At 42.3% G+C, this 26061-nt stretch overlaps 1 protein-coding gene across 1 annotated transcript in view; it reads left to right on the forward strand.

Annotated features, from left to right (window-relative positions):
• The window catches only part of myo10 (myosin X), a 289282-nt gene that overhangs the window by 222677 nt on the left and 40544 nt on the right, over positions 1-26061 (forward strand). The window contains exons 19-29 of the mRNA XM_034183772.1: positions 5622-5736; positions 9263-9369; positions 10187-10411; positions 10581-10620; positions 11001-11942; positions 14945-15065; positions 15313-15556; positions 16033-16128; positions 16785-16878; positions 17258-17313; positions 24124-24266. Of these exons, the coding sequence (XP_034039663.1) occupies positions 5622-5736; positions 9263-9369; positions 10187-10411; positions 10581-10620; positions 11001-11942; positions 14945-15065; positions 15313-15556; positions 16033-16128; positions 16785-16878; positions 17258-17313; positions 24124-24266 (2183 nt within the window). The remainder of the gene's footprint in view (positions 1-5621; positions 5737-9262; positions 9370-10186; positions 10412-10580; positions 10621-11000; positions 11943-14944; positions 15066-15312; positions 15557-16032; positions 16129-16784; positions 16879-17257; positions 17314-24123; positions 24267-26061) is intronic.

The following is a 26061-nucleotide window of genomic DNA, read 5'->3' on the forward strand; positions in this document are numbered from 1 at the left end:
CAGGCTTTTAAGGTGGCAGTAATTAAACCATTACTTAAAAAGCCATCACTTGACCCAGCTATCTTAGCTAATTATAGGCCAATCTCCAACCTTCCTTTTCTCTCAAAAATTCTTGAAAGGGTAGTTGTAAAACAGCTAACTGATCATCTGCAGAGGAATGGTCTATTTGAAGAGTTTCAGTCAGGTTTTAGAATTCATCATAGTACAGAAACAGCATTAGTGAAGGTTACAAATGATCTTCTTATGGCCTTGGACAGTGGACTCATCTCTGTGCTTGTTCTGTTAGACCTCAGTGCTGCTTTTGATACTGTTGACCATAAAATTTTATTACAGAGATTAGAGCATGCCATAGGTATTAAAGGCACTGCGCTGCGGTGGTTTGAATCATATTTGTCTAATAGATTACAATTTGTTCATGTAAATGGGGAATCTTCTTCACAGACTAAAGTTAATTATGGAGTTCCACAAGGTTCTGTGCTAGGACCAATTTTATTCACTTTATACATGCTTCTCTTAGGCAGTATTATTAGACGGTATTGCTTAAATTTTCATTGTTACGCAGATGATACCCAGCTTTATCTATCCATGAAGCCAGAGGACACACACCAATTAGCTAAACTGCAGGATTGTCTTACAGACATAAAGACATGGATGACCTCTAATTTCCTGCTTTTGAACTCAGATAAAACTGAAGTTATTGTACTTGGCCCCACAAATCTTAGAAACATGGTGTCTAACCAGATCCTTACTCTGGATGGCATTACCCTGACCTCTAGTAATACTGTGAGAAATCTTGGAGTCATTTTTGATCAGGATATGTCATTCAAAGTGCATATTAAACAAATATGTAGGACTGCTTTTTTGCATTTACGCAATATCTCTAAAATCAGAAAGGTCTTGTCTCAGAGTGATGCTGAAAAACTAATTCATGCATTTATTTCCTCTAGGCTGGACTATTGTAATTCATTATTATCAGGTTGTCCTAAAAGTTCCCTAAAAAGCCTTCAGTTAATTCAAAATGCTGCAGCTAGAGTACTGACGGGGACTAGAAGGAGAGAGCATATCTCACCCATATTGGCCTCTCTTCATTGGCTTCCTGTTAATTCTAGAATAGAATTTAAAATTCTTCTTCTTACTTATAAGGTTTTGAATAATCAGGTCCCATCTTATCTTAGGGACCTCGTAGTACCATATCACCCCAATAGAGCGCTTCGCTCTCAGACTGCAGGCTTACTTGTAGTTCCTAGGGTTTGTAAGAGTAGAATGGGAGGCAGAGCCTTCAGCTTTCAGGCTCCTCTCCTGTGGAACCAGCTCCCAATTCAGATCAGGGAGACAGACACCCTCTCTACTTTTAAGATTAGGCTTAAAACTTTCCTTTTTGCTAAAGCTTATAGTTAGGGCTGGATCAGGTGACCCTGAACCATCCCTTAGTTATGCTGCTATAGACGTAGACTGCTGGGGGGTTCCCATGATGCACTGTTTCTTTCTCTTTTTGCTCTGTATGCACCACTCTGCATTTAATCATTAGTGATCGATCTCTGCTCCCCTCCACAGCATGTCTTTTTCCTGGTTCTCTCCCTCAGCCCCAACCAGTCCCAGCAGAAGACTGCCCCTCCCTGAGCCTGGTTCTGCTGGAGGTTTCTTCCTGTTAAAAGGGAGTTTTTCCTTCCCACTGTAGCCAAGTGCTTGCTCACAGGGGGTCGTTTTGACCGTTGGGGTTTTACATAATTATTGTATGGCCTTGCCTTACAATATAAAGCGCCTTGGGGCAACTGTTTGTTGTGATTTGGCGCTATATAAAAAAATTGATTGAATTGAATTATAATCTGGAAAAAATGGTGTACGAGGTCTGTTAGAAAAGTATCCGACCTTTTTATTTTTTTCTAAAACCATATGGATTTGAATCACGTGTGATTGCGTCAGACAAGCTTGAACCCTCGTGCTCATGCGTGAGTTTTTCCACGCCTGTCGGTTGCGTCATTCGCCTGTGAGCAGGCTTTGAGTGAGGAGTGGTCCACCCCTCTCGTCGGATTTTCATTGTCAGGAAATGGCGGAATGATTTGGGCTTTTTTTCCATCAGAATTTTTCCCGAAACTGTGAGAGACCTCCAGGTGGACACGTTCGGAAAATTAATATGGCTTTCAGGGATGATTTTATGGGGATTACACAGATTAAGGAGTGATCCAGACGGTTTAAAGACCGCCCACACCTGCTGAGAGCGCGGCGCGCTCCCAGCCCCCATCGACAGGCTCACACCCCGCTGGAACAACCAGATCATTTCCAACGTGAAGGCTTTGTTGATCCGGGACCTCATCTGACTTTCACAAAAAGGCTGAAGATGTGGACATCAGCACTTTTTCGGTACATTCCACAGTTACAGGAGTTTTTTTCATGGAAAGAAAAGCGGAGGGACGCGCCACGGAGTCGTTCATTACGTGGGACAAAACCGCCTCGGTGTTGGTCTCACAGGACGGCTTAAAGGTGGATTTCAGATGGATTCCGGTTGCTTTTCAGTCGTGTGATTATCCGATTGTGATTGTGCAGGACCTGCCCCAACATGTCCTGTGAGGTTTCATCACGGCGTTGCTTTGCGCCATGCAGCTCCACCGCGACGCGCGGAATTCCTCCGCACGTCTGTCTCAATGTGCCGAAAAAATGCTGATGTCCACTCTTTTCAAGTCAAATCAATTTTATTTATATAGCGCCAAATCACAACAAACAGTTGCCCCAAGGCGCTTTATATCGTAAGGCAAAGCCATACAATAATTACGGAAAAAGCCCAACGGTCAAAACGGCCCCCTGTGAGCAAGCACTTGGCGACAGTGGGAAGGAAAAACTCCCTTTTAACAGGAAGAAACCTCCAGCAGAACCAGGCTCAGGGAGGGGCAGTCTTCTGCTGGGACTGGTTGGGGCTGAGGGAGAGAACCAGGAAAAAGACATGCTGTGGAGGGGAGCAGAGATCAATCACTAATGATTAAATGCATTAATTAATGGTAGGGCTTCCTTGAGCAGGCTGGTAGGAATGGGGTCTAATAGACATGTTCATGGTTTGGAGGAAGTAACTAATGAAAATAACTCAGACAGAACAATCGGAGAGAAAGAGTCAAACCAAATACCGGCATCACTGAAAGCAGACAAAGAGAATGATATGTCTTTGGGATGGTTATGAGTAATTTTTTCTCTAATAGTTAAAATTTTATTAGCAAAGAAAGTCATGAAGTCATTACTAGTTAAAGTTAAAGGAATACTCGGCTCAATAGAGCTCTGACTCTTTGTCAGCCTGGTTACAGTCCTGAAAAGAAACCTGGGGTTCTTATTTTCTTCAGTTATTGATGAGTAGTAAGATGTCCTAGCTTTACGGAGGGCTTTTTTTATAGAGCAACAGACTCTTTTTCCAGGCTAAGTGAAGATCTTCTAAATTAGTGAAACGCCATTTCCTCTCCAACTTACGGGTTATCTGCTTTAAGCTGCGAGTTTGTGAGTTATACCATGGAGTCAGGCACTTCTGATTTAAAGCTCTCTTTTTCAGAGGAGCTACAGCATCCAAAGTTGTCTTCAATGAGGATGTAAAACTATTGACGAGATAATCTATCTCACTCACAGAGTTTAGGTAGCTACTCTGCCCTGTGTTGGTATATGGCATTGGAGAACATAAAAAAGGAATCATATCCTTAAACCTAGTTACAGCGCTTTCTGAAAGACTTCTACTGTAATGAAACTTATTCCCCACTGCTGGGTAGTCCATCAGAGTAAATGTAAATGTTATTAAGAAATGATCAGACAGAAGGGGGTTTTCAGGGAATACTGTTAAGTCTTCAATTTCCATACCATAAGTCAGAACAAGATCTAAGATATGATTAAAGTGGTGGGTGGACTCATTTACATTTTGAGCAAAGCCAATTGAGTCTAACAACAGATTAAATGCAGTGTTGAGGCTGTCATTCTCAGCATCTGTGTGGATGTTAAAATCGCCCACTATAATTATCTTATCTGAGCTAAGCACTAAGTCAGACAAAAGGTCCGAAAATTCACAGAGAAACTCACAGTAACGACCAGGAGGACGATAGATAACAACAAATAAAACTGGTTTTTGGGACTTCCAATTTGGATGGACAAGACTAAGAGTCAAGCTTTCAAATGAATTAAAGCTCTGTCTGGGTTTTTGATTAATTAATAAGCTGGAGTGGAAGATTGCTGCTAATCCTCCGCCTCTGCCCGTGCTACGAGCATTCTGGCAGTTAGTGTGACTCGGGGGTGTTGACTCATTTAAACTAACATATTCATCCTGCTGTAACCAGGTTTCTGTAAGGCAGAATAAATCAATATGTTGATCAATTATTATATCATTTACTAACAGGGACTTAGAAGAGAGAGATCTAATGTTTAATAGACCACATTTAACTGTTTTAGTCTGTGGTGCAGTTGAAGGTGCTATATTATTTTTTCTTTTTGAATTTTTTATGCTTAAATATATTTTTGCTGGTTATTGGTAGTCTGGGAGCAGGCACCGTCTCTACGGGGATGGGGTAATGAGGGGATGGCAGGGGGAGAGAAGCTGCAGAGAGGTGTGTAAGACTACAACTCTGCTTCCTGGTCCCAACCCTGGATAGTCATGGTTTGGAGGATTTAAGAAAATTGGCCAGATTTCTAGAAATAAGAGCTGCTCCATCCAAAGTGGGATGGATGCCGTCTCTCCTAACAAGACCAGGTTTTCCCCAGAAGCTTTGCCAATTATCTATGAAGCCCACCTCATTTTTTGGACACCACTCAGACAGCCAGCAATTCAAGGAGAACATGTGGCTAAACATGTCACTCCCGGTCCAATTGGGGAGGGGCCCAGAGAAAACTACAGAGTCCGACATTGTTTTTGCAAAGTTACCCACCGATTCAATGTTAATTTTAGTGACCTCCTATTGGCGTAACCGGGTGTCATTACTGCCGACGTGAATTACAATCTTACCAAATTTACGCTTAGCCTTAGCCAGCAGTTTCAAATTTCCTTCAATGTCGCCTGCTCTGGCCCCCGGAAGACAATTGACTATGGTTGCTGGTGCCGCTAACTTCACATTTCTCAAAACAGAGTCGCCAATAACCAGAGTTTGTTCCTTGGAGGGTGTGTCGCCGAGTGGGGAAAAGCGGTTAGAGTTGTGAACGGGTTGGCGGTGTACACGGGGCTTCTGTTTAGGACTACGCTTCCTCCTCACAGTCACCCAGTCGGCCTGCTTTCCCGCCTGCTGATGTATTTTTTCTGTTGGAGTGCCCAAATTTATGCCTCTGCATAATCTTTTTTCAAAGAATTATTGCACACTTTCTGTAAATCCTAGAAACTTCATTTCACTTCTCAAATGTCACTGTGTTTGTTTGCTATATGCTATATTTAACTGAAATTGCTGATCCAAACAACCAGTGACTTATAAAGGAAAATCATCAGGGGTGCCCAAACCTTTACATACAACTGTATTGGCTTTTGAGACTTGATGCTCTGGAGCCAGATTGTGAGTAGACTGGTGTTGTATTTTTGTTTGTTTTTTCATTTTTATGAGTAAATGTTTGGTAACACTGTCGTATGTACCAGCTGTTCCACTTTTACAGCCTTCGCTTTGCTCTGTCACGCCCCTCAGGTACAAGGTTCTGATGCGGGGTGTGTTAATGCCAGATGACCCCAGGGGGAGCTGCATCCAGCTGCTGAACCTCTACGACAGCCAAAACTCAGAGTGGCAGCTCGGCAAAACCAAGGTGAGATCAGACAGGAGGAGGATGCTTTATACTGACAGAGTGCGCCCATCACGTTCATGTCAACGCTGTCGTCCTAACAGTTACAAGGTTACCGTATATGTACTTGTGTGTGTTTGGCAACACTCTATTATAACCAGGTATATGCAGATATAAAATAGGATTTTTGCCTCCTATTTTTTAAAAATCATGCTTGATTTACTCAATCAGGACGGACACTGAAGCTAAAATTTAGCAGTGAGAGTTCAGCTCACACCCTGAAAGAAACCACAATCAGGGTCCATTACCGCAGTCCAGACGTAAATGTGCACCTTCAGTCCCTGGTGTGACGGGACACTGGGTCTATTTAATGGATTTGAATCAGAATGGGTTTTATTTGTGCATGACCATTGTGAGTTTAAGGTGCAGATCAGGAATTGCATCAGTAATAAACAAGGTGGTTTCTATGTGGGAATGACACATGGAGTCCACAGATGATTGACCACAGCGTGACTGTGAATGCCTCACGGTGGTCACATGACCACGTTTTTGTGTCCTGAACCTCAGTCAGTCCAACAAACTGGTGTAAAGTGGGCGTGGACCGTTTTAGATGAAACTCTGTTCTAGTTTATTATAGCAATACAATTTAGGGGAGTGATGGTGGATGCTGGGAGCACATTTAGGGCAGTGATGGTGGATGCTGGGAGCAAATTTAGGGCAGTGATGGTTGATGCTGGGAGCAAATTTAGGGCAGTGATGGTGGATGCTGGGAGCAAATTTAGGGCAGTGATGCTGGACGCTGGGGGCATATTTAGGGCAGTGATGCTGGGGGCATATTTAGGGCAGTGATGGTTGATGCTGGGAGCAAATTTAGGGCAGTGATGGTGGATGCTGGGAGCAAATTTAGGGCATTGATGGTGGATGCTGGGGGCATATTTAGGGCAGTGATGGTGGATACTGGGGGCATATTTAGGGCAGTGATGGTGGATGCTGGGAGCAAATTTAAGGCAGTGATGGTGGATGCTGGGAGCATATTTAGGGCAGTGATGGTGGATGCTGGGAGCAAATTTAGGGCAGTGATGGTGGATGCTGGGGGCATATTTAGGGCAGTGATGGTTGATGCTGGGAGCAAATTTAGGGCAGTGATGCTGGAAGCTGGGGGCATATTTAGGGCAGTGATGGTTGATGCTGGGAGCAAATTTTGGGCAGTGATGGTGGATGCTGGGAGCAAATTTAGGGCAGTGATGGTGGATGCTGGGGGTATATTTAGGGCAGTGATGGTGGATGCTGGGGGCATATTTAGGGCAGTGATGGTGGATGCTGGGAGCAAATTTAGGGCAGTGATGGTGGATGCTGGGAGCAAATTTAGGGCAGTGATGGTGGATGCTGGGAGCATATTTAGGGCAGTGATGGTTGATGCTGGGGGCATATTTAGGGCAGTGATGGTTGATGCTGGGAGCAAATTTAGGGCAGTGATGCTGGACACTGGAGGCATATTTAGGGCAGTGATGGTTGATGCTGGGAGCAAATTTAGGGCAGTGATGGTGGATGCTGGGAGCATATTTAGGGCAGTGATGGTGGATGCTGGGAGCAAATTTAGGGCAGTGATGCTGGACGCTGGGGGCATATTTAGGGCAGTGATGGTTGATGCTGGGAGCAAATTTAGGGCAGTGATGGTGGATGCTGGGAGCAAATTTAGGGCAGTGATGGTGGCTGCTGGGAGCAAATTTAGGGCAGTGATGGTGGCTGCTGGGGGCATATTTAGGGCAGTGATGGTTGATGCTGGGGGCATATTTAGGGCAGTGATGGTGGCTGCTGGGGGCACATTTAGGGCAGTGATGGTTGATGCTGGGGGCATATTTAGGGCAGTGATGGTTGATGCTGGGGGCACATTTAGGGCAGTGATGGTGGATGCTGGGAGCAAATTTAGGGCAGTGATGCTGGATGCTGGGGGCATATTTAGGGCAGTGATGGTTGATGCTGGGGGCATATTTAGGGCAGTGATAGTTGATGCTGGGGGCATGTTTAGGGCAGTGATGGTGGATGCTGGGGACACACTTAGGGCAGTTATTGTGGATGCTGTGGTGGGGGTGTAGATTGGGTTGTTTGTTGTCCAGGTGGAAGTTTATTCATTTATCTTTTAATTTGATTGCATCGTTTTCACACCTGCTTCAGTCTGAAGAAAACTTATTTGGAAACGTCAAATCTCTGATGTTCGATAGGTTTCCAGAAAGTTAAAAATGAATTTTAAAAAAAATTGTCCAACAGACGCAGATATGTTGTTGGGTCATTTCTAAACTTGCTCCATCCATGTATGAGTTTTATTTTTTTAAACCCAGACACATGCCGTTTGGATTGTTGTCAGAGATAAAGCTGTTACGGCAGCTATTATTCGTCAGTACGTTGGATTAATGGTTAGCACTGTTGCCTCACAGCAAGAAGGTCATGAGTTTGATTCCCACCTGTGGCCTTTCTGTGTGGAGTTTGCATGTTCTCCCCATGTTTGCGTGGGTTTTCTCCGGGCGCTGCGGTTTCCTCCCACATTTAAAGACATGCAGGTTAGGTGAATTGGAAACTTTAGAATTATTCACATCTCCATTGCAAAAGAGATCTCGATCTAAATGGGACTTACGTGGTTAAATAAAGGTTAAATAAAAAAGATCCATTTCAAACACTTCGGGAATCATGCAGCTTTATTAAGCCATGGCTGGAACTGTCTGTGTGGTTCTGCTGAGACCCTGGTCTGATTCAGATTTTCAAGTGTGCAGTCTGCTGCTGCGAGTGAAAGCGTTAAAGCCCTTCTGTCTGTCTCTCAGGCACTGGTGGCCTCCCGCCGTGTCACGTCCATCCTTTCTTCTGGCTCCTGTCCCGACTGTCCACACTCACACATGTAATTGACTGGAAGTGATGCAGATCTTCGGTCTGAGGTTTTGTTCTCTCGGTGGGGCTGAGCTCATACGATTCAGCTACAAGACTCAAACATCTGCGGAGGCTTCGTGGGGCTTTTGTCCTCCTGGTTAGCATAGTAATGCTAAAAAAGGATTAGCGCTGTCACGCTTTGACATGCAAATGTTGTCTTTGCATGTGATTCATGTTCGAGGTTGTTTCATAAAGTCACACTTTGCCTCAGTCCAAGTGTGTTTGCTTTGATTAGTCATGGGACATAAATCACTTGATGCCCCCCCCCCAAGAAAAGTCTCCTGCCTGATTGATCGATGTGCGATGTGTATTTCCAACCACTGGGGGCATAAAATAAAGTCAAAATAAAATACATGCCTAAAAAATGTCAAGCAAATGTTCAGAGACAATATGCTAAATGTTTTGAGAGCAGGCCTCCCCCAAACCAGAATGCATGAAGTGGATGAGTGAGGGAAGCCACCAAGACTCCAGTCATAGCCACTGCTGTGATGGGAGAGACTTCTGTCTGCTGCTTTTCCAGTCGCAGTTGGAAAGACTCCTCAGTCCTGTCCTCATCTCCTCACTTGTCTGTTACTCCCTTGTTTTGTCTTTTTTTTCCACTGTTCTCCTTTGCTCCTGTCTCTCCTCTCAGGTCTTTCTCAGGGAGTCACTGGAGCATCGTCTGGAGAAGCAGAGGGAGGTGGAGGTGCTGAAAGCAGCTATGATCATCCAGGCCCATGTGATAGGCTACACAGTCAGGTAAAAAAAAAAAAAAGCTAGTGTGCATGCGTGTGCAGATAACTCCACAAGAGGTGGATGGATTTCCTCCAAACCTGGTGGGAATATTACTTAGATTGACATCTAGAGGTGTTTAGATTTTGGAGTAGTTTGGTCAAAGGACAAGGGAATCATGGTCTGAAAAACAGTTTCATTTGTATCTCTCAACAACCAAGAAGACTAGATGGATGATCTCAACCATATATTGCGCATCCAAACATTAATGAATGGTTATATGAATGACATCATAATGAATTCACACATAGTCAAAAACATTATTACAGGCAGATGTGTATTTACTTGTGTATTTATATTGTGATGCTTAGAGGGCACAGCAAAAGAAGTCCCCCGATGTTGTTGATTTTGCTTTCATTATTTATCTTTTCCCTAAATCAAATTGTAAAACAAACAATTTACAGAAATAAAACATTTTCTCACTTACAGCAGAAACAGCAAAAATGTTTACTGAAATTTTCTTTGTCATAGTAGAAAAGTCTATATTTAATCAAACATAGTCATTTAGAAAATATTGGAACAATGTGGTCGTTGCGACTTTGACCCTGTGTGATGTCATAAGGTGAAAATTAAAAGGTTAAAGGAAAATGTGTCTCACAAGAAAACAGAAAAAGAAGAATTTTAAGTCCGATCCAAGTTGGCACTAAAATCAATCAATCAATCAATCAATTTTTTTTTATATAGCGCCAAATCACAACAAACAGTTGCCCCAAGGCGCTTTAAAAATGACGATCAGAAGACGCACACTCTGATTTATGCACACACTTATTGATGCCACACACAGGAAACAGTACAGAAGGCTACTGCAGTGCATTGTGGTCATTCAGAAGAACTACCGAGCCTTCTATTGGAGGAGGCGGTTCCTGTTGCTCCGCTGGGCGGCACTCACCTTCCAGAAGCAGCTGCGAGGCCAGCTGGCCCGCCGGGCGTATGCACGGCTGCTGATGGAGAGGAGGAGGCAGAAGGAGGAGGAAGAGCGCCTCCGGAGGATGGAGGAGGAAGTGGAGAGGTTGGTTATTTCCATCCAAATACTGTTTCCACTTTTTAAATTGGAACATTTGTTAAGCTGATTGTAGGAGCTCGATGTGGTTTACGGGCACGTGAGATGTTTGGTTTTTTGTAGTTAGTTCCAGTAAATCTCTGGATCAGCTGATGGTTATCTCTTTGTGTCTGTGCAGGGAGCGTCTGAGGCTGGAGGCTGAACGAATTGCCAGAGAGGTATGTTAGATTTATTGTTTCAGGCTGTCAGACACATATATCTTTATTATTCTGTTATTCCATTAATGGAAATGAGCAAACAGCTCACAGCATCCATCACAGCCTCCAACTAGCTTACCAGTGAAAATTAGCTCTTATTGTAATTCCATTACTGTAGAATTACCCAGTAGCGCCATGTAGGTTTGACTGGACAGATGGACAGAGTGTCAGGAAAATGTCTGGAGGAGGCGGCCTTGGATCAGGAATACTTGATTATGTTACACTCTGTAAATATTGCACATGATCAGATATGGTCAGAATTTGTTGATGGTGCAATTCTGTTACCATAGAATTGCCCTCCTGTGTTTTTCTGTTTCTAATGGATATCTCCCCCCCATTAGGCTGAGGAAGCCAGGCGACTGGAGCAGTTGCAATTGGCTGATTTGAACTCTCTGGTTTTGACCCCGGCTGCAGTCGTGGTCTCGCCATCTCTGGAACTCTTTGAGGACCTGGAGTCACCTGAGACCTTAGATGATGTGTTTGAAGATGAGGAGGTAATTCGTCCTCATGAAGCCTCTCAGGTGGAGGAGATCCTGCGCCTGGAGCGGGAGATCCAGGCACTGCAGAGGCAGAAGGAACGTCAGGAGCTCACCCTGACCGAAGCCTCTCTGAACCGCCTACAACGCCTCCGTGACCAGGAGCTGAGGCGTCTGGAGGATGAAGCCTGCAAGGCCGCACAGCAGTTCCTGGACTCGTTGAACTTTGATGAGATTGATGAATGTGTGAAGAACATTGAGGGTTCTTTGGGAGTTGCAGAAGAAAAGAAGGAGGGTGGACAGAGGCGAAGTAACAACGAAGAGGAGGTTGATGAAGGCTTTGAGGCTGACGATGAGACCTTCAAAGACTCACCAAACCCAAGTGAGCATGGACACTCAGACGGTCAGCGCACAAGTGGGATAAGGACAAGTGATGATTCATCTGAAGAAGACCCCTACGCCAACGATGGTGTGATCCCACCGCTGCCACAAACTGCTCTGCTTCACCAGCCTTTACCGCCGGTGCCTGCAGCCTGCCACAGCGTGTTGTCCAGTGGGGACTCCGCCTACTGTCATCCCCCAACTGTGTCCAAAGCTCAGTCAGATGAATTGGTGGAGCTCATCCCTCCAAATGAAGATTCGGATTATGACCAGGATGATTATGATGAGAGTGCTATTGTCTCCAGCGGTAGTGTAGCCTTCTCCAACCCGTGCAGTGGTCAGTGGTCTCCTGACTACCGTGGCTCAGTGAGCACCTACAACAGTTCAGGGGTATATCGATTCAGCTCTGAAGGCGCTCAGTCATCGGTAGGTAACGTCACACACATAATTTGTTGTCCAAGCTGTTTGTAGCTTTGTATATAGTTAATTAGAGCAAAAATCAGACTGAACCATGTGAGGGAAGTGCCAATACTTTTTAAAAAGAAGTACAGTTGTATACAAAAGTTTGGGCACCCCTGATAATTTTCATGATTTTCCTTTATAAATCATTGGTTGTCTGGATCAGAAATTTCAGTTAAATCCGTATATCATATAGCAGATGAACACACTGATATTTGAGAAGTGAAATGAAGTTTCTTGTATTTACAGAAAGTGTGCAATAATTATTTGGACAAGCCAGAGTCGCTTGAGCAGTGGTGGGCACAGCTAACCACAGCTAACTAACTGATAATGATAGCTTTCAAAATTGAGTTTTAACTCAGCACTTCTGTCTTTGTGAGCTCTGCCCCCTGCTGGAAGCTCCTGTTTACTATGTATTTTGCTGCAGTGAAGCAGTTGAGAGGCGTTAAGCTCAACTCTACTGCAGGAAAAGGAACCTGACCACCAGGTTGTCACACAAAAAAGAGTCATTATTCCTTAACTGCATACAGCAGTTCCGCCGTGAGGCAGAGGTCTTGGAAAATAAAGCAGTTTTGACTTATGGTTTTGATTTATAAATCAAATTCATCTGGATAGAATAACTACATTAATGACAATTCTGTCATTAATTAAGTTAAAATATAACACATATATTTTAATTTTAAATAATGCACTAATCCTGAAGTTTTTGTAACAAACATGCATAGATGTCAAAGGGATTATGGGGTAAAATGAGCCTCCGCTAACACTGATTGGTTTACGCATTCATTCTATGTAAAAACAAACACATTAATGTGAGGTGTGTGTATGTTGGTGTTTACATATAAATGTGCTTTTGTAAAATATGCCATTTTTTCATATGTAAAAAAAAAAAGAAAAGCCATTTGCAAAAGCCAAAAGTCAAGTTGGGATTAGACAATCGTCTGCTATAACCAGCGTCGAAATGCATAGAACACTGACATCTACTGGCGCTCAGACACTCAGGCCCTAACTCATAATCCTTTGCACACCAGAGAGTTGTTGCAGCCTCTTGCTGCAACTGATATACATTTGTACATTTTGGTTGTATAATGTTCATTTACAATTGTCATCGTGGATTCTGTGTGTGTTGTTTAAACCGCAACATTTATTTTGAAAACTTGCTAAAACAAATACTCTAAATAAATAATCTGTGTCTGCTACATTTAATCTGCGTGGAATTTAATAAACGCAAACTGAATTTCAGACATTTTATATATATTACTCTGGAACAAAGAGGACAGACAGTGTTGTAAAAGACAATAAGCAGGACATTCAAGAGCAAACAGGAAGCGATTGCAGCTCACAGTGATTCCAATTGAAAATAATGGAGAAGCAACCTGAGCTGAGTTTTAGGCACAATATACAAAGAGTTTAATGCTGTTGTACATGTGGAGACTGATCAGAGCATCTCAAATGCATGTCTTCAGTCGTGAACTTTTACAGTACCCATAATGCACTGCGAACACACCATGCCCACACTGAAACCTTTAAATTAGCGCAGTACTTTAAAACTAAAACATATAGCTGATATTTTCTCTTTATAAAAGTTCAGACGTGACGTTAATTTAATTAGTGTGTCCGAAATTAGTTTGGTTAAAATTTTAACCATAGGTTTAATGAAACTGTATGCCTCTGGATGACTTGGGTGATATTGCTGGCTAGTTAGTATGGCGTCAAGAGAAATGATTTTTTTCGCTATCATTTTGTTTCTCTTCTGTGACCAGTTCTCTGATTGCAGAGGATAGAGTCATTTCTCCTGAAACCAGCTCTCCTCTGTCTGCAGAGGATAACTGTATGTCTGCTACAAAACATTTAACAGGTAGGCTCTAAAATCTTTGATATTAGACTTAAAATTTGTTTATTAACTGTTAAAGCTTTATTCACTAAGCCTGCAATAATATGTTAGCGGTCTAAAAATTATCGGACCAAAATTTATCGGAAGATAATTGGTCCGCTGATGGTTTTCAGAGTTATTTGAAAAGCTAATCAGATAATGAAAACATTAGCTGCAATAATTAGTGGTTAGCGGATTATGGGAACTGTGCCCACCACTGTGCTTGAGGTATGCAAAAGCACATTTGGACAAGCCAGCTTCATTTTGGAATAAGGTGCTGTGGACTAATGAAAGTAAAATTGAGTTATTTGGACATAACAAGGAGCGGTATGCATAGCTGAAAAAAACACAGCATTCCAAGAACAACACTTGCTACCTACAGTAAAATTTGGAGGTGGGTTAGGGTCCTTGTCCACTACTTGCTCTGCATGAGCTTTTTGGTAATTACCTGGAGTATGACCTGATGTGGACCACACCTGAGGTCATGACCTTTCTCTGAGCACACCTGATCCTGTCAGATCTCACAAGTTAAGCAGAGTGGATCCTGATTACTACATGGCTGGTAGAGAGCTGAGAAAGACCAGGGGCAGCCGAAACAACTAAACCATAAAATCACCTCAACAGACACAGGCTATCATGTTGAGGTCCTTTTTTCCGCATATGTGTCTGTTGCTTGTCATTCAGTTATCTATTAGCAACAGTGGCCCAAACCCCGAAAACCAAGGCCTGGAATCAAATAGGCCTTAATTTATCTGATGGATAAGGTCGAGCATCAAGGCACTACAAAAGTGGTTAGCAATAACCTACAGAGAGGCCTGTAGTTACTTTATAGCTAAAATAAAATGTGCTAAATAATTAAACTTTGACCATGAAGGTGTCACAGCTACTGCAACACGTGAGTGTGTATTTATTTTTATATTCCTAAAACATCTGCAGTCTTCAGAATCTCAGTACTTAAAGTATCACATTCAGTTTGTTAATGTTGTCTAGAGAACCTTATTCAGACTCGTTAAACATTCCTGAACACGAACTCTGGATGAAACTGTGACGCGTGTTTGCATTTTGTCTTTTTTTTTTATTTTTGTGTTGTTTGTAGTTTGAGGACAGTGAGGAAGACTTCGATAGGTTCGACACCGATGACGAGCTGTCATACCGGCGAGATTCGGTCTACAGCTGCGTCACGCTGCCGTACTTCCACAGCTTCCTACACATCAAAGGTAACGCCTGAACTGCCAAAGTTCCCTTGAGCAATCACTCCTTTCATGTGCTGCGTTTTGGTGCTTGAGATCTAACATGATATTGCAGTGGTTCATTCAGCGTCTGTGTACACACAGAGAACATGCACTGAATCCACTGGCTGGCCCACAGGGGGCGCCATCGTTTGTGCAGAACTGACCTGTTTTACTGTCTCTGCTGTGTTCTCCTGAGTGACTTTCTGCGGCTCCTCTCGCTCCTCCTCATCAGGCGGTCTCATGAACACGTGGAAGCGGCGCTGGTGCGTGCTGAAGGACGAGACCTTCCTGTGGTTTCGGGCCAAGCAGGAGGCTCTGAAGCAGGGCTGGCTCTACAAAAAGGGTGGAGGCTCGTCCACACTGTCCCGCCGCAACTGGAAGCGCCGCTGGTTCGTGCTGCGGCAGCGCAAACTCATGTACTTCGAGAATGACAGCGAGGAGAGGATGAAGGGTGTGCTGGACATGCACAACGCCAAGTAAGGCTGGTGAAGGAACACCCCCCCAAAAAAATTTTGTGCATGTTGTACATCTTAACACTTTTGAAAAATTTTAATTCTTGATGCATTTCTTTTGTTTTTATATGTAAAACAATATGAGGAAACAGCTGTTTTGTGCATATTGCACTTTAAAATTTATGTTCTTTTGAAAATGAACTTCGAGTACTAAATGTTTAAAATAAATTCCGTTGAACGTGCACAACGTGAGACACTGTGAAATGACAAATAAGTGTCATACTCACACCTGCTGCTTTAGGCACATTTACTCTGGATGAAACACTTGAAAAATGATTTTAAAAATTACTAGGTGTCTACTAGTTCTATGAAACACGTAAGCTGTCTGACCACGTTTGACATTAAAAATAAATCTTTCATTTTGTTTTGACATTTTTCCATATTTTTGTTACTTGTGAGATTAAAATGAGGTTGATGTTGATGCCTGTTTGTGTCTGCAGAGAAATCATCGATAACACCACAAAGGAGAACGGCATTGACATTGTCATGCCGGAGAGAACCTACCATCTGATTGCTGAGTCCGCCGAAGACGCCAGGTGCGTGATTTCCACAGTCACCTGTGTGTGTGGGGGGGGGGCGTCCCGTGCGTCCCGTGCATCCCTGTTGATTAGATCAGTGATCACTGACATTATTGCGCACATCAGACTCCAAGCAAAATTCTTTAAGGAACAAAAGTTGATTCTGAGAATTAAATTCTAAACATAGCTGGATCTCTGCCAGAATATTTTGACCATAATTATGTTAAAATGCAAAGTCAACCTAAATATGAAATTTATGCTTCGCATAAAAGCAGCGATTGTAGATGGGAAAAGCAACAAAAGAGGGCTGAACAGTCAAATTTGAAATTCTGCTAAATTTAAGGGAAGACCAGTGTGTGTTTCTGCATGTACAACTGGAGTTAGAGCAGGAAGGGCGTCCGGTGTTAGTTTGATACCACAGGAAGGTCTTGTCCTTCATCAGGTTTCTTCTGCCATATCTCAATGCTGATCTGGAGGCAACAGGAGCTTTTTATTTTCATCTTCAATTTGTTTTTATCCTTTCCATTGTTTGTGTGTAGCTGTGGTTCCTGAAGTTTGGATCTCAGATTGAACATGAACATGCGTGTCAGCAAAAATACATGTAAACGGCCACATACCTTTGCTGCTGTCATTGGTTGAATGTCATAGTGATGATGCGATTTCCATGGTTACAGCCAGTGGTTCAGTGTGCTGAGTCAGGTCCACGGCTCCACAGAACAGGAGATCAGAGAGATGAACGATGAGCAGGCCAACCCTCAGAACGCTGTGGTGAGTACTGCAGGGGCCAAGCATGCTGGGAAATGGCGTTTCACTATTGAAAGCCGGGCTGCTCGTATCTTATATCACAGCAATATTTCGCTAACTTGGAGAGTTTTCATGTTCCCATCATGGAAAAATGTTTGCTGAGCTTGTTTACTTTTATTTGCTTGTTTATTTTTAGATTTCCAAGCATGTCATAGATGTGTAAAGATTCCATCGTTCCCCACACACTCAACCTTATCCTCTTCTCCTTCGGATTTAGTTTCTTTTCACATCATGTCATTGACACGGTCGATGTGACTAAAGGTGTTGTTTTTGTACAAAGCTGGAGGAAGTAAAAGGTTTAATCCCCGTCCTGAAGACTTCCTGTGTCGATCTGTCTTTGCAGGGGACGCTGGACGTGGGGATGATTGATTCAGTTTGTGCCTCAGATAATCCAGAGCGGTGAGTGTGGTTTCTCTTTGGGCTCAAAGACTTTGCACCAGGTTTGGTCTGTTAGATGTCAAGTCTGGGAGCGTGCACTGGTGTAGAGCTTCACCGCATCCACGGCACTATGGAACCGCCTTGAGTGCTGAAAGGCAACCACCCTGGCAGACAACAGGTTCATGCCCAAATATCTAAAGTAACAATCTCTCTGCAACCAGGTGGGCATGTCCTTGGTCTTCTCCACTCACCGGGGTCCTCAGTGACTAACCGCTGATTTGACACAGTCATTCCACCCAAGGATCCTCCACAGAGACCTAGTACCAAAGACATCCAGTTGTAACCTTATGCTACTAGAGTCCAAGTCTCACAACTAAGGATTGCATGATATCACTTTTTCCAGACTAAGTACAATTATGACTACATACATTTGGGTACTCATCGATACAGAGTAGCAATATGAATACTTCATGACAGACACCATTACAGTTTTATGATGACTTTGAAAACATCTTTTGTTTTCACCAGTTGTTCATTACGTTTTGACTGTAACTGCTACCAATATCATTATCAGCTTTGTTTTCCTTTACAAACTGCATGGCTAAATATTTCACTTAAATCATGTAACTTTACTATTTTTTAACAAGGTTTATTTATGATTTTTTTTGCAACACAATAACGGAACACCAGAACACCACCCACAGTAACATTGAGGAAATCACTTCCCCATATGAAAATAAAAACAACAATAATAAAAACACAGCTAAAAAAAGAAAAAGGAAAAAAGTTATGATAAACAAAATGCAATACAACAAAATATTACGTAACATACTCCATTATGTGGGAAACAAACAACCACTTAAGTACACAAGAGAAGAGCAGTAATTGTTGAACCAAAGCTCTTTGTTACAAACATGAATACTTAGAATCATTCATTCACAAAATGGTCTGAGCTTAAGTTGTCAATATGATTTAAGAAAGGCTGCCATATCAGTACAAATGTATCGGCTGTTCCCTGACAGTATACCTTATCTTCTCCAGTTTAATAAAATACAGCATGTCTCTAATCTACTGAGAAAAAGTTGGAGGGTTACAGTCTTTCCACCTTGTCAAAATTTGTCTTCTGGCTACAAGTGTGCAAAAGCCAGACAACTTTGTGTGTGGTTTTTCAAAATTAGGTTTTGTGTCACCCCACCAAATACAGCTGGGAAGTGGGATAATTGTAGGTCTCTGCCTATAATTTTAGAAAGAGTACCAAATATTAGCATCCAAAACTCGGATAACCTAGGACATCCCCAAAGCATGTGAATTAAAGTGGCATCAGGTTGTTTGCAACGATCACATAGAATTTATGTTGGGTAAGAATTTGGACAATTTAACTTTGGTCCAGTGCAGTTTGTGGAAGGTTTTAAATTGCATGATAGTATGTTTCATAAATTTCGAAGATGTATATATTCTCCCAGTCATTTTTGACCCAAAGGGTCTCTGGAATGCCCATGCCAAGGTCCTCCTCCCACTTGCTTTTGAGGGAATTTAGAGTGGTCAGAGTTTCTTCCATTAATAGGGAATAAATGTCACCTATCTTTCCCTTTCTAAATGAACTAAGATTATTAATTTGATCCAGTAGTGTGCTTTGGGGTTCAAAAGGGAATTGTGTGACGTTAGAAGACAGGAAGCTACAGATCTGTAAGTAGCTAAAGAAGTGAGACCTTGGGATTCCAAATCTTAGGACCACCTGTTCAATTGAGGGGAACAAGCCATTTATAAAAATATCTTTAAATGAACAGACCCCATGTTTAGACCAAGCACCAAGCAAAGCATCTGTTAAGGCTAATGTGAAAGCATGATTTTTTTTTTTTTTCCCAATGGGAGCAAGTAATGAGAGTTGACAAATTTTGAAGTTTTGTCTGAATTGTTTCCATATCTTTAAAGAGTGAATAGCAACTGGGTTTGAACAATAATTACTTAGAGGTTCTGGATATGGTAGAGAAGAACACAAAGCAGGTAAGGAAGTGTTATTACAAGAGTCTTTCTCTGGAATGAGCCACTCAGGTGTAGATAAGATAAGATAAACTTTATTGATCTCACAGAGGAGAAATTCACGTTACGTCAGCTCTTAAAAAACACACAAGATGGGTGCAAGTAGAGGAAAATGTTCATCAAACAGCGTGTGCAAGGATAAGCAATAACAATAATACTTGTAACAGTACAATAAATAAGAAAATGAGGTAGAAATAGAATATATATATATATATATATATATATATATATATATATATATATATATATATATATATATATATATATTATACAAATAATGGATGGTAAGGAGAAATATTGGATGAAGAAAAGTTATATTGGACGAGGTGTAGCCGAGTCCAACATAACTTTTCTTCATCCAATATTTCTCTATGTTGGACGACTTGCCATCCATCAATTGTTGTGTTCTCCACCCCCCTCCCAAATTAAGCAAACAACAAAGAGTCAAATAAATTAGATCAATTCATTTTGTTGTGAACAGCATATGAATGCTTCTAAAACATCAGTAGCGTGCTTGCCTACCTTCTTCGTGTTTTTGGCATCCGTGGAGTTCAATATTTCCACCAGTTCCTCCTCTGTGAACTCAGCAAACCTCGCTGGCAGACGATTTTCTGCTGTTGTTGACATGTTTGTTGCCATTTTTTCAACCAGCGTCTGTCAGCAACTTCCTGACCTCCGCTACGTCATTAGTGATGTCATCTCATGAATATTTGTATGCCGCGCTCTGATTGGCTAGGTGTTGGCAGTAAGCTCTAATGCTATTGGTCAGTGGGAACCGATCCAATATAACTTTTGGTCCTAGCCTTTTTGGATCCCTTTGGATCCAACATATGCATATATATAAACATGATTGGAATTGAAAAAAAAAAGATAGGAGCATCTTATTTACAATATGTGAAGTGGAATTTAGATGTGATAAGGTGACATTAGTGCAGGGATTTGTAAACGAGTTGTTATTGCACATGATTTGTGGACATATTAATATTGCACGTGATTTGTGGACATATTATTGCATGTGGTTATTTCACAGTGTTATTGTACAGTCTGACAGCAGCAGGGAGGAACGACCTGCGGTATTGTTCCTTCTTGCACTGAGGGTGCCTCAGTCTGTCACTGAACGAGCTGTTCAGCTCCACTACGGTCCGGTGCAGAGGGTGAGAGGAGTTGTCCATGATGGATTTGAACTTGGCTAACACCCTCCTCTCTGCCACCTCCTCCAGAGAGTCCAGAGGACAGCCCAGGACAGAGCTGGACTTCCTGACCAGCTTATTCAGTCTCTTTCTCTCCCGCCCGGGGCCCAGCAGACGACAGCATAGAGGAGAACAGAGGGTACAACAGAGACATAGAAGGTCTTAAGTAGAGGCCTGCTCACTCCAAAGGATCTCAGTCTCCTCAGGAGGTGGAGGCGACTCTGTGTTTTCTTGTACAGAGCGTCTGTGTTGTGAGTCCAGTCCAGTTTGCTGTTGAGGTGAACACCCAGGTATTTGAAACTGTCCACAGATTCTATGTCCTCCCCCTGGATGTTCACCGGTGGGTGAGGTGGTGGTTTCCTCCTGAAGTCGATCACCATCTCCTTCGTGTTACTGGTGTTGAGACACAAGTGGTTGCGCTCACACCAGTCCACGAAGTCTGTGATGACCGACCGGTACTCCAGCTCGTTCCCCTCAGAGACGCGACCCACAATGGCAGAGTCATCAGAGAACATCTGGAGGTGGCAGCTGTCCGTGTTGTAGATGAAGTCCGAGGTGTACAGGGTGAAGAGGAAAGGCGAGAGGACGGTGCCCTGGGGGGCCCCGGTGCAGGTGTTGTTTCATCATTAACCATCCAATAAGACATTATTTTAATATTTGCTGCCCAGTAGTAGTACTGGAAATTTGGTAACCTGAGTCCTCCATGCTGTTGAGATCTCTGTAATATAACTTTACTTATACATGGTTCTTTTTGTTCCAAATGAAAGAGGAGAGCTTTCTATCTAAGGAGATGAAAATGTTTTGGTTAGATACACCAGTACACACTGAAACATGTAAAGAGGTTTTGGCAATAGATTCATCTTTATGGTATTAATTCTACCTTCCAGGGATAAATAGTAAATGGTAAATGGACTGCATTTATATACCACTTGTCCATCTGCATCAGACATTCAAAGTGCTTTACAATTATGCCTCATATTCACCCCGATGTCAGGGTGCTGCCATACAAGGTGCTCACTACACACCGGGAGCAACAGGGGATTAATGACCTTGCCCAAGGGCCCTTAGTGATCTTTCCAGTCAGGCGGGGATTTGAACCGAGGATCTTCTGGTCTCAAGCCCAACACCTTAACCATTAGACTACCACTAGACTAGATCCCAACGTTCAAGATCTTCCTTAATGGAAAGTTTGCCGCAAAAAGATCTTTAAATTTATGTGTGACCCAAACACCAAGATATTTTATTCTGTCCTCACACACTTTAAATGGTGATGCACGCACAGACAGAGAATCTATTGCGTCCTGATTTATGGGCATCAATTCATTTTTGTGTGTTTACTTTATAGCCACAAATCTTACCAAACTCTCTTAGCTCATTTAGGACCACAGGAAGAGATGTAGAAATATCAGATAGACAGAGCAACATACAGTTGTGTGTAAACGTTTGGGCACCCCTGATGATTTCCATGATTTTCCTTTATAAATCATTGGTTGTTTGGATCAGCAATTTCAGTTAAATATATCATACAGCAGACAAACACAGTGATATTTGAGAAGTGAAATGAAGTTTATAGGATTTGCAGAAAGTGTGCAATAATTCTTTTAACAAAATTAGGCAGGTGCGTAAACTTGGGCACCCCAACAGAAAAAAATACATCAATATTTAGTAGATCCCCCTTTTGCAGAAATAACAGCCTCTAAATGCTTCCTATAGCTTCCCATGAGAGTCTGGATTCTGGTTGAAGGTATTTTGGACCATTCTTCTTTACAAAACATCTCAGGTTTGTTGGTTTGGGAGCATGGACAGCCCACTTAAAATCCCACCACAGATTTTCAATAATTTTCAGGTCTGGGGACTGAGATGGCCATTCTTGAACATTGTACGTGCTCCTCTGCATGAATGCTTTAGTAGATTTTGAGCAGTGTTTAGGGTCATTGTCTTGTTGAAAGATCCAGCCCCGGGGCAACTTCAACTTTCTCAACTGACTCATGAACATTGTTCTCAAGAATGTGCTGATTTTGACTGGAATCCATGTGACCCTCAACTTTAACAAGATTCCCAGTAGCTGCACTTGCCACACAGCCACACAGCATGATGGAACCACCTCCAAATTTTACTGTAGGTAGCAAGTGTTTTTCTTGGAATGCTGTGTTCTTTTTCAGCCATGCATACCGCCCCTTGTTATGTCCAAATAACTGTTTTAGTTTCATCAGTCCACAGCACCTTATTCCAGAATGAAGCTGGCTTGTCCAAATGTGCTTTTGCATACCTCAAGCGATTCTGTGGTGTGTACGCAGCAAAGGCTTCCTCTGCATTACAGCATCATACAGCATATAATATTAATATTAATATTAAAATTGAACTTTGGCTGTATGACGTGATCTATGGGAATTAAAATGAGAATTGATTTGAAATTGGCGAATCGATCTTTTCAACCCAGCACTACTCACAACCATGCAGCAAGACAGGAAGCACCAGGACCCCAGAGACTTAGACCTTCATTCTCAGCAGCATTCTCAACAAATACCTCTGACTTTTGACCTTATGACTCCATAAGAGCTTTCCAGGCATCTTAGTTTGAAAGCCCAAAGGAATCACAGACATGTAAAGTATGTCCCTGCCGAGATCAGTGAAAGTCTTTCACCACAGATACACAGATACAGTCCAGGAACTCATTAAAAGTCTGGATCTTTTTAATTGAATTGTCCTGGATCCAGGACCATTTATAATCCAAACACTCTGATCCCTCAGTCAGCTTCTCAAGTGCTGCAATCAGAGTATCCACCGAAGCCCCTGGTTTCCACAACCCGACCCAACACCCAGTCCATGAACTGCATAGAACAGTGTAGGATGCAGAACACATTCTTGAGGAACACCAGTCTTCACTGGGCAAAACTCAGTGTCTGCCTCAAGTCTGAACGGCACTCACAGTATCTGTGTACAGGCTGGATATGATGACCAGTAACGTCCTGTGGATCCCACAAGTTCTCAGGATGTCTCAGAGAGCAGTTCTGTGCTGTTCATGTCAGTCTGAAATGTAAATCACAGACTGACAAAACCTTCTCCCTGTGTGTGGTTGAGCCCCTTGCATAATTCTCTCTCTCTCTCTCTCTCTCTCTCTCTCTCTCTCTCTCTCTCTCTCTCTCTCTCTCTCTCTCTCTCTCTCTCGCCCTGTGTGTGAGAGAGAGAGATCACTGTAAAGTTTTTGAGCATCTACAGCATATAGAAAAGCTCAACAGAAATATAATTCACTTATTTACCATGTCATTTATAATGTTTTATGTTAAGTTAAAAAAATGTTTAGCAATTCGACTTCTTTTTTTTTGTAACAGGCTGGAAACATTAATTTTGTCAATGTCAGTGTCAACTTTATTTATATAGCACATTTTCAACACCAGCTGCCCAAAGTGCTTCACATGTTAAAAAACAATATAATATTCCAAACAACATTACAAAAAAATAAATAAATAAATAATGTGAAACATGAATAACTAATTTCTTTGTCATGCTTCAGTTTCAGGTTTGTCATTTGTCTTATGAATCACATTGTGAAAGCTTTTTTTTTTTTTTTTTTTACGGGTTTTGTTTCCGACCGTGACAGGCCGAACTCCTTTGTCATGATCACGGCGAACCGCGTGCTGCACTGCAACGCTGACACAGCAGAGGAAATGCACCACTGGATCACGCTGCTGCAGCGCTGCAAAGGAGACACACGTGTGGAAGGACAGGAGTTCATCATCCGAGGTGACATTATCACGCACACCTTCCAGCTCAGGACTGGAGCCTTTCCCAGAATGCACCTGGGCATCACAACTGATGAACTGATGTTACGTACACGAGCAACATAAATTTACTATTTACAAATCATTTACTATGCTTTTAATGTTTAAAAAATTAAAAAGTATGCAAAGGTTTCAATTTTTAAAGTGTTTTTCTCCTGCTCATGTTGTAGATTAGTGACATTTCTACACTGCAGACGGAGTGAATTTTTCTCAGGAAGTAGGCGGAGCTTGATGTTTTCTTCCCTTAAGACTTCCTGTTGCTGTTATTAATCACACATAAGCATCAAATATCACAACTGCCGTGTTAAATTATTCAGTAAAAACACTTTAAAGTTGATTAAAAACAAAAATATCAGGAAACAATTTAAGATAATACAGTGTTCAACCACTTGTCTGTGGACCGTCAGTAAGCCACATACTGCCATCTAGTGGGCTGCAATTTTTTTTAAGTTAATACTGTACAATATTAGAACATTAGTCTAATCTGTGATGGAATTTATATGTTTTAAAGTGTAGGTGACACTTTATGCCATGTTTTATTGAATATTTGAGACTAAAATTAAACAACGGTTTGAAATGTATCCTTTCCTGGCACGCATTTTCTGAAGAGATAAATATTTGGATTTTGAACTGCGCGCCACTAAAAACCAGGAAATTTTGGCCCAGGCACAACATTGGAGAAGATGGACGAAGTGACATCAGAACAAGAACCATTATGTTAATAGCCCCATTAATTTATGGATTGTTACAGGATACTGACAGCCCCATTTCATCCAAGTGGTTTGGGTCAGAGCTGCACCATGTTTTTGGTGTCAGAATGGTTCACTCTCGCTGGCGGAATCCTTTTGATTGGCAGGTGGAAACACTTATATTGTCAAGCGAGTACTTGCACGGTGTCCACGGCTTCTCTGCTCGACACAGATGTAGCAGGAAGATGTGTTTGGGATATTTTGAAATTATCACTTGTGGATAATTTTACCTCGAATAATGGGGGCACCACCTATGACGGAATGATATTATAACAAGGTTATAACATCACTGATTTTAGGGTTAGTCAATAGGAAATATCAAAATTAGTCTGTAATCTTACAGTAGTAAGTTCTACAGGTCAAGTCTGACCCCCTCTGTAATACCATACAAAATCACAGACAACTTCATGCATTTAAAACATTTATTTTACTCAGTCAGGAGTTAAATAACAAGACATATCACAGTAAGCAATTTGATGATGACGAAGTTCAATGAGCAATGATTATATGACGTTTATGCAGTTTGGTTTAGTTGCGGGAGTTTAAGAGCGAATTCCGTTCTAATCCGCTGGGGATTTACTTTATTTATTAACGTGAGAGATGGTTAGTGACAGTGAATAGAATTAAATAAAGCCACTCTGTTTTTATCTGACACCATAGCCCAGTCTTACTTGGATGCACTGTGCAGCTGGTCTCCGTGAGGTCAGATGCTGGGAGCCATCTGGTTTTCAGTCAAGGAGCTGTCCTTCTGCACAGCTGTTTTTCGGTACCTTGACAAAGAGACTCTGCCGGTTGCTGCGCCCGGTTTTGTGGGTTACCAGGGGCACTTTCAGTTGTAATCGCCGTGACTTATATCGGCAGCTCACTCTCTGGTGTGGCTCAGCTGACCTGGATGTTTTTACCTCTGCAGCGCTTGCCACCTGGGATCGTCAGAGTTTAGGCTTGAGTGTCTTTATTTTCTATTTGCCAAAGCAAAAATTCGGATTTTGTCGTCTTTGGAAGCCAGAT

This window comes from Thalassophryne amazonica, chromosome 12 (assembly GCF_902500255.1).
Source record: "Thalassophryne amazonica chromosome 12, fThaAma1.1, whole genome shotgun sequence".
Lineage (NCBI taxonomy): Eukaryota > Metazoa > Chordata > Actinopteri > Batrachoidiformes > Batrachoididae > Thalassophryne > Thalassophryne amazonica.